Source organism: Carya illinoinensis, chromosome 5 (assembly GCF_018687715.1).
Source record: "Carya illinoinensis cultivar Pawnee chromosome 5, C.illinoinensisPawnee_v1, whole genome shotgun sequence".
Classification (NCBI taxonomy): Eukaryota; Viridiplantae; Streptophyta; class Magnoliopsida; order Fagales; family Juglandaceae; genus Carya; species Carya illinoinensis.
The window spans coordinates 20,564,318-20,573,726 of NC_056756.1; the positions used below are offsets into that span (position 1 = coordinate 20,564,318).

General features: G+C 30.7%; 1 protein-coding gene across 3 annotated transcripts; it reads right to left on the minus strand.

The window, feature by feature from the left end:
• Window positions 1-1,027: 1,027 nt before the first annotated feature.
• LOC122311902 (carbonic anhydrase 2) lies at window positions 1,028-6,982 on the minus strand. Of its 3 annotated transcripts, none has more exons than XM_043126668.1 (9): window positions 6,828-6,982; window positions 6,239-6,300; window positions 5,824-5,964; window positions 5,088-5,136; window positions 3,649-3,765; window positions 3,231-3,284; window positions 2,592-2,677; window positions 2,024-2,129; window positions 1,028-1,382 (listed from the first exon to the last, which is right to left on the minus strand). In XM_043126668.1, the coding sequence occupies exons 2-9, from the start codon at window positions 6,289-6,291 to the stop codon at window positions 1,218-1,220; spliced, it is 771 nt and encodes a 256-aa protein (XP_042982602.1). In that variant the 5' UTR covers window positions 6,292-6,300; window positions 6,828-6,982; the 3' UTR covers window positions 1,028-1,217. The 3 variants fall into 3 exon arrangements, with proteins under 3 accessions (XP_042982602.1, XP_042982603.1, XP_042982604.1); XM_043126669.1 differs by having other exon boundaries at window positions 6,722-6,867; XM_043126670.1 differs by lacking the exon at window positions 6,828-6,982 and adding an exon at window positions 6,729-6,807.
• Window positions 6,983-9,409: the final 2,427 nt, after the last annotated feature.

Consider the following 9,409-nt stretch of genomic DNA (forward strand, 5'->3'; position numbering starts at 1 on the left):
GAAAAAAAGAAAATATAATGAAAGACAAAATATAGTAATTAAGGAGGCTTTAAGCCAAATGATAGAAGATAAGAGGACTTGTATGATGGAGAGAAGAAAATCACAATTGAAGTATGAGAATGAAATATCTGAGTTACTACTTCTTGAGAAGAGAAAACTTGATTTAGAAATTAAGCCTGAAGAAGATAAATCTGAATTAGTAGCTCGTAAAAAGAGAATAATTGATATGAAAATTATGCGCAAGAATAATGTTTCTATGAATGGTGTGCAGCAAGAGTATTTCCATAATTTTCAAATGGAGATCATTGAGGAACAAAGAAATAAGGTCATATCTAGTACATAGTTTTGAATGTGGCGATATATTTTGGATATTTTGTGATTGTTTTGACTGTGGTGATATATTTTGGGTCTTTTTGTACTATTGGTTGCCCCAAATTCCATAATTTTTTTTGGTACTATTGGTTGCTATCAATGACATAGAAACTGTTAGGAGTTGCTGTGGAGCAAAATGTTGCTACAGTGGAGTTGTTGTGGAGCTCCCATGTCCAACTTTTATGTAGCCCAAGTTGTGTTAAAATCAAATTTGTGAATTGTCTATCAAGTTGATTTTTATATATGGGATTGATTTAAATCTGTATGGAATTTCTTTTGGTTAGAAGTTGAATTTGTATGGAATTTATTTTGATTAGGAGTTGAATTTGTATAGAATTACATTGTATGAAATTAGAAATTACATTGTATGAAATTTTTCTGTGAGTGTTGCTAAGTTGGTTGATGGTTTATTGAATTTATTGGACCATCCAAATTTATAGGAAAACAAATTATAAAATAATTAATATTTTATTATTACTTGGATAAAAAATGCATAATCCAAGTATGAGTTTTTCTTTATATGCAAAATCAATATTCAAAAGATGTGATTTTACATATGAAGATACATAAACCATTGCCAATAAGAAGCTATAGAATTCAAAAGTTTCGTCTTTGTCTTTAAAGATTATAAACCAATCCGAAACATGTTCGAGAATACGTCAATAATTATCAAAATAGATTAGATGACATAAACAAAGTTTATATGGTTCATAGACATTATTATTCAGGCAACATAACAACCAGATGGAAATACCTTATTTATTGTTAATTTACAGCATTCTCCGTAGGAGGCATTAAAAAAACAAAAAGACTGCGATCTGAGGATGACAATATATACCAGATGCTCATGCAGACAGGGAGGGGATAATTTTGAAGTCAAGATCCCAGAGCTCGAAAGTTCCTTTGACAAAATCGTAGTGTGCACCCTTGAGAGCCACTGTTTTCTTCACCACAGTCTCTCTCACAAAAGGGTATGTCAATAAGTTTCCAAGTGATACATTCACAGCCTCCTGCATTGGTGTAACAAAATATGCCATTCATCTTTAGGATCAAATTTATTTACTTTCGATCCAAACAACGTTAATTTTCCCTTAATCTTCCTTATAAACATGACAAGTGGATCTTTGAATGGTTTGATTTGCATCTACTGCTTGGTGAGTCACAAATATTTAATCCGAAATAAACATGACAAGTACACGATGCATGCAATTTTCTTGCACAGGGGAAAACTGTCCGTGCATGTAACATGACTCTTACTTAATTTATATTCTATATGGTTTCCTGATTGATGCCTAACTATTGTCAATGGTGTTTGGACTTTGAGATTGGGGCCTAGATTAACAAATGTGTAATCCCTGATGGATCTTACTCTAAACATCATTTTCTTTTTCAAGGACCGTGAGTAGAGGTTTTGATAGTAAGTTGAAATGAGATGAAAATTAAAAGTTGAATAAAATATTATTAAAATATTATTTTTATTTTGAGATTTGAAAAACTCAATTATTTATTATATTTTATTTGAAAATTTGAAAAACTTGTAATGATAAAATAAGATAAGATGAGATAAATTACGATAATTTTGGTATTCAAATCTCCCCTAAATTAATGTAATTATATAAGATAATAATACTTGGTGTGTGGAGTAATTTACCTTCTCGCAGTTGGTGCACTGCTCATGGAAACTTAACTCACTGTACTCTGCCTTGACCTTGGTCTTTGCGGGGGAACATATTTTGACCCAATGTTCGATGAATTCACTGCAAGTTCAATTCACAGAAAGGAAGACTGAGTACACTAGAGTTTTTGCTCCCATGATTTATTTTATCTTATTTTTACTCATACAGTTCTTGGTAGCTAGCATCAAGGTTGATAGATCGTCATTACTTCTCATTGATGAGAGGAAAGCAACAAAAAAAAAATATAAAAGGTTCAATACATAGTGGATTAGATCCAATTTCAACAATGGCCAATCTGAATGACACCGGGCCTAAAGAGATAAGCCTATCCATTAGGTGCTGTAATCGAAATCACCGTGAATTCCTTTCGAGTTGACATGGAAAGACATAATAATGGATTGGAGAAAACTTGGAAGAAAGCTCCCTTTTTTTCTTTATCATACTTTTTAGGATGCCTCCAAGAATATGGCACCACTTGGAATAAAATAGTCCTATTCCTTTTCTTTTATCAAACTAACCAGTTCTCATCCCTTAATTGCGTACCTGCCAATGGTCCCATCGTCTGGGATAGACATGAGCCCCTTTATACCACCACAGCAGCTGTGTCCAATGACCACAATATTTTCCACCTGAAATTCATTCTCTTGTTAATCCAATATCAGAATAAAGAGGAAAGGAGGCGTCCACGCTACTAGCACTTTCTCATTTTAGGCAGACTCTTAACTACTCTGTCTTCGCATTTCTTCTGAATAACTACAAATAACATAGATTAACACGAAATAATCGTTTTTTTCTTTTTTTGTTTTACATGTTATTAGGAATAATAAATACATCATAGGGTACTTTGATCTATTTATTTCTCCCCAAAGTGGGAACATTGAGATTAGCTGGGCTGCTATTTCAAGGTCACGAGACGCCTTGGATTTGAAAATTGCAGAATTCATAGAGTAAATTAGCAGATCTTTTGCTCTGATGGCACATGAGGTAGTAGTTGGGTTGGCATCTAGAGTCAACGCACATGCCTAGAAGACATATATATTAACGTTGCTAGCTTGGCCCCACAAAGGTCTCCCTTTGCTTTGCCAGAAGAGCAACTACCACTAAATTAAAAGAAGTCTAGATTACGCGTATAAATAAAGTTCGGACGGCAAAAAGAAAGTGTGGTCATTCATATATTTTCACCTTCAGATGCAACACTGCATATTCAATGGCCGCCCCCATTCCTGAGTGCCTTGTCTGCACCATCCAGAACCAGTCAATAAACAAATAGATTATGATTTACATGCTAAACTATCAAAAAAAATTGCAACACAGCATCTAAACACAAGCATAAATCAAAATAAAGCAAGTGACAAAAATCTTGATAGTTATGTTCATATTTTTTTTATAAAAATGATCGCAATCAAAAATAAACTTGAAGAATTGATTATATATTGTCATATAGTACGTAATCCATGAACCAATTAATAATGTCGCCTAGGTTGACCAAGTTTAAGCTTTAAAGTCAAGATTTGAATCCATAAACCAATGTAATAAATGAGTTATGAATGCAATGAAAGCAAAAAGCTAAATGAGTAAGGAAAGTTTTTGGGAGGCAAACCGTGTCGTAGGGCGGGACCATGTTGGCGATATTTCGTACCACAAAGGCCTCGCCCGGTTGGAAATTCAGGACATGGGAAGGACAAACGCGAGAGTCTGAACATGCAAATACCAGAAACTGCGCGCATAGGCATATATATAATTAGTGAAATTCAGTCTACACTTTTTTATACTATTAAAAAATATATTTTTACTCTTTTGCCCTCTTTTATTTTACACTATAAAAATATTAGTATGTTGGATGTAAAGCTGCTGTGTAGCATGCCTCATATAATTATGTTTAGCTTCATCCATGCAATACTCATGTACCGTGTTATTTATTATAAACTGATCAAATTCACAAGTTATATAAAAAAAAAAAAAAAGTTAATACAACCAATCATATTAATAAAGTGTATAGAGAGTACGTAAAAATGACTATAGGTAGTATTACTCTTATAAAAATAAAAAAATTTATGTACAGTTACTTTTATGTATTATTTTATGTACTGATTGGTTGTATATTAAAAAAAATTGGCATTCAAAAAAGAAATCACAAATTGGTCTAATTGGCCCCTTTTACTGATATTATTGATTATGACTTTGGGATATGCAAATTATGTGGATCATACAATATTAGAGATTTGAACCTCTAATATTACAGTACCGACCAAATAGCGTGTGCTTATTGACAACATCAAGATTATGGGATATTGGACGTACGTATATTTTTATTCTTTTACATGACATGTCCCCCACTTTAAAACAATTTAATAATTATTTTTACATCAATGATTTCATTAGTAACATTTCAAAGACCGTGAGTCAATAGTTGAAAATATTGAAGGTACTATTCAACACGTCATGTATAGGGACGGATAACATTGACATAAATCCAACCCAATTTATTCATGACCATTAAAAAGTCGAGCCTTATTTTATATACGAAAGATGTTAGATATAGTTATAGTGTGTTATATTCAAGAGAAATATTTTATCTAAATAGAAATTTTATAAAAGTAAATTTATAAATTACCATAACTTGATATGATATGTTAAATTGTAAAATAAATTTTATTATAAAATAGACTTAACATATTATATGAAATGTCAATTTATAAATTTACTTTTATAAAATCTTTTTGTGACTAAATGACAATTTAAAAGTACTCTTGCATATATTAAAAACATTTTATACAACAATTTCAAATTATGTTTTAAATGAAAAACGATTTTGTAAAATAATTTATAAAACAGAGTTGTAAAAAATATTTGCGTAAATGAAGGTGCGTCTCATTTATTTCGTGACCTATGCCAATAAAGTGTAAGAATCTTTTCTTTACGACGAAGTAGCTACCATCTTAATCTTTTCTTCACGACTAAGTAGCTACCATCTTAAACTTTATTAAAAAAATAAAAAATAAAAATAAATAAAAAATAAAAACCCAATGGGTAACAAACCTTTGGACTCTGGCCTTTGGCAAGTTCACCGTACAACTCAGGATTCTTCCTGAAAATAAGGTATGCCGTCCTCACCAATCAGTGTTATAAAATAATAATAATAATAATAATTTACGGATAATCTACAAAACTTTTGGGAATCATCCCCAATTAAGTAAGTTTGCAGTGCAAATTTCTCTCTGCTACCAGAAACAAATACATTTTATTTTTCTAGAATCTCCGAAGCCTTTTGTTCTCCAACAATCCGTGAAATGTCCTGTCCATATCATCCAAACCTTTGGCATCTTTATAGTATTTTCGAGAATCATGCACTTTTGACGACACACATATAATTAATGTCTTCATCACGAGCAATTAAAATTAGTGGACCGCCACCCTACCTTATCCCTTTTTATATTGCATTTAAATAATAATTCAGGCCATTGAAATGGCGTTGCCGTACGTATTAATTACTTAAAATGAAATGTTTTGTGGCATATTTTAGTAAAGAGTAACATTATATATAATCATAAAATGTATAAATATTATATAATTGTTTTTAAAAAAATAAGATCTATTATTAAAAAAATTAATCTTTTTTACATGAATTATGTAATTATTTAATTTTTTAAAAATAATTATGCAATATTTATACAATTAGGATTATAACTACATTTCTTTATAGTAAAATAGAATATAAAATTACTTAAATACCACAGCATTTAATTTTTTTTTTTGAAGGACAAAGTGAACGTACTCAAATTTCTCTTTCTTGAAGTGGACGAACCCGGTTTTGATCCTATCGACCGGATCAAACTGCTTCGAACCGACCGCCTCCAACTCGGCCGTTATCTGCTTGATCCTTGCGGCGGCGACGCCCCCGAGTTCAGCTTTCACACTGTAACCGAAAAGAGGTTTAAAGCTCGGTCAGATTTTCAGACTTTCTGCTACGATTAGTTCAAGTGGGACCCGGTGTCGTGGACGGCTGATCCAAGCCGTTCATATCGCGGATCCCACGTGGGAATTTTAACTACCCCGACGCGGTGTTGCAAGGTTGTCTGAATAATCCATTCTAGTTCTTATAGATGGAGTAAGATATGGCATTATAGGACGGCAACATATATAATTAATTCTCTATTTATGGACACTAGAAACTATGGAAAACTGCAAACCTGAGAAGCTTCGAGAGTCCTGCAATGGCCTCCTCGTATGACTCCGTAGCCATGTCTTCCCTCTGCCAATTCCAGAAAACCGACGTGTCATAATTAATTTGGTAATCGAAGAAATGAACGAGTTCCAATCTTTTTGATAAAAAAATGAGGAAGAAATCATCAAATCGACGGATTTAAAAAAGCGTGGTTATTCATAGAAAAAGGAATTCAATGGATTTGTGTTCTCACTGGGATTTGGTTTAGAAGCTACTTCACAGAGATTACAAATCAGGCAAAAACGAGAAGAATTATGCCGGAAAAATAGATCGGCAGTTAAATCAGTTCACCAGATTTATGCAAGAATTCAGCTAAAACAATTATGGCAGGTAGAAAGCCGGTTGACTTGCTTCGAAAACGATCATGGAATTAAAAAAAGAAATACAGAATTGTGGGCAAGAATCGAGAGATCGAAATCAAATTCGAAGAAGATGCATGATGCAGTACATGGTACAGTTAACGAGTCTGATCCAGGTTTCAGAAAGACAGACGTCAAAACATGGAGAAGGCGTGAGTAGTTTCGGAGAGGAGAAAAAAGAGTATCTGTACGGACCTTTCTGTGTGATTCCTTCTGATCCCTGGTTCTGGGTTTTGAAAGAGAATTAATTAAGGACGGACCTAAAATTTATCACAAACGCTCCCTTTTTAAGGGCTCCGACACCCACCATTCCACCACTCAGGTATAAAGTGCTAGATAAAGGCAGGAATAGACCCTGCTTATTTTATTGTGAATTTCCTGTTTTGTGGGCGACTAGACGTCCGTTTAGTCCGAAGATGACCAGAAAAAACTTACGGGATTTTACATTTGTGTTTTTACCATCAAATTATCAAAGTTTTCACCTTACCTCCAAATTGATATTCTATTCATAAATAATAAGTTGTTGCTCCGTCCTTAAAGTTTAGCAGTTAAGTGGATTAAAAATTAAAATACTTAACAAGAAGATAGAATGTTCTTGGGAAAAATTTAATATAAGAGTTAAAATCATAAGTTCCAAGATTTTAATGATCGAATACAAATGAATGAAAATTTGGAAGTGTAAAATATAATTCTCATTAAGATGAAAAGAGTTATTTTTTGGGAGTTGTCCAAGATACTAATTCTTTTTTTTATCTTTATCTAACTAAAAATAAATAACAACCCCCAAAATATCCTCTCTTAATTTGAAAAAGAAAAGTGAATGATGAAATCTCTATTTTAAGATATAATGTATCTTTCAGACGTTTTATATGTAGAGAGTTATAGAAGTTAAAATCATGTCAATCACAAAAGAATTTATATACTGGGAGAGCTCCAATCGTGAATAGTTGATTTGTAATTGTACTAGGTTACAGTTATAACTTCATCTTTATGAATGAATGGAGTCTATTTCTCAAAAAAATATATATATACCACACTTGTTTTTTTATTTTATTTTTAAATTAATTAAATTTTTCTACTCATCATCTATACTCTACATATTTGATAAAAAAAAATGAAAAAATCTATATACAGTTACTTTTACGTCCTCTTTACACATTCTATTAATGTGATTGGATGCATCACTTTTTTTAATATAAAATAACTATTTTGACTAATCATATTAATAGAATATATAAAGAATACGTATAAGTGATTGAATCTAGAACAACTCTTAAAAAATTATGTACAATATATCATGTGAACATTGTAAATAAAATTTTTCAAATAGATATCATTAATTACGGTAGAGGTGGGCGCCAGTTGAGGTCATAAATCTTGAATTCAAGACCGACAAAGATAGAAAAGTATCCGGTACACATTCTTTGAAGATAACTATAGGTAAATTATTAAGAAAATTGATAATATAAATCAAGTAGTTTAGATTTTGGGATTGAGATCATTCAAGGCTTAGACCGGTACAGATATAGATATAGGCAGAGATATGGATATATGAAGTCGAATTTACTGCCTGAATGAATTTTTATAACATATATCATTCAATATTTAATAAATATTATAAAATTCACTTCATACATCTATGTTTTTTCCGCTGTAAACTGAGATCTAAATCCTCTATTTGATTGGTTATGAAGTATAATTTCACAATAAATTAAACTAGTAATTTAAAATTTGGTTGGATAATACTTTACCTGAGAAAACCTAAGATATGTTAAGTTATTTACATTTTAAAAAAAAATGATAATATGACTATAAAATATGTCTATCAAATATGTCCACTCATATATATATATATATATATATATATTAATTTTTTCTTAATAGTTAAAAATATTTAAAAAAATATTTAAAAATAAATAAAAAAACTCATTTGTACTAGTGTGCATATTTGATGAGCATATTTGATAATCACCCTAACATTGTCCAATTGGATTCTTCGACCAACTTAAGAAGGAAATCATTCAGTTTGATAATTTCTAAAGATTGTTTGTCCTCAATAGAATTTGAATCTTAGATTTTGGAGGGAACTACCGCCAAGACCGATCAGTTTGGTTTCCAAACTCATCTCAACTCCTCTTATCTAATTATTATAATTTTTTAAATTTTAACACAAAATATAATAAATAATTTAATTTTTTCAAATCTCAAAATAATAATAATATTAAAAAATAATATTTTATTCAACTTTTAACTTTCATCTTAACTCAACGCAACTCAGCTAATTAACATCCAAACACAATTTTAGGGAGATGTTTAGAAATATATCTCATCTCATCCTATTTTATTTCTATTCTAAATATTATTCAAATGTAAATACTTTCAAAATTATCAAACAAAAAATAAAAAACAATTCAAAAATTTCTAATCTTAAAAATAAATATTAAAAAATTATATTGTAACAATATTTTAATTTTATAATATTTTTTATTTAATTTGTTCTCCTTTATTTCCAAAACCTAATATATAAAATAATTAACTCAAACTATCTTACTACTATTCACAAACTATTTTACTACTATTCATAAAATTCTAATCTCAACTTATTCTCTAAGCTGTATTTCCTAGAAAGCATACAGTAATAGTGTATTAATGGAGTGGATTCATTATAAAATTTGTCTACTATTCGAATCTCTAGAGATTGGTTCAAGTGGTAAAGGACTTCTAAACATTTTATTGTCACCCATATGGATACATCAATACATTAGCAACGTCTATAA

What these genes read in the sequence shown, in the direction of transcription:
- LOC122311902 (XM_043126668.1), bottom strand. Translation starts at nt 6,291, where the DNA reads ATGGCTACGGAGTCATACGAGGAGGCCATTGCAGGACTCTCGAAGCTT. An exon ending in TTCAAGAAAGAGAAATTTGA is followed by an intron (nt 5,137 to 5,823) that starts GTACGTTCACTT and finishes CCTTATTTTCAG; the next exon opens with GAAGAATCCTGAGTTGTACG. An exon ending in GACGATGGGACCATTGGCAG is followed by an intron (nt 2,130 to 2,591) that starts GTACGCAATTAA and finishes TTGAACTTGCAG; the next exon opens with TGAATTCATCGAACATTGGG.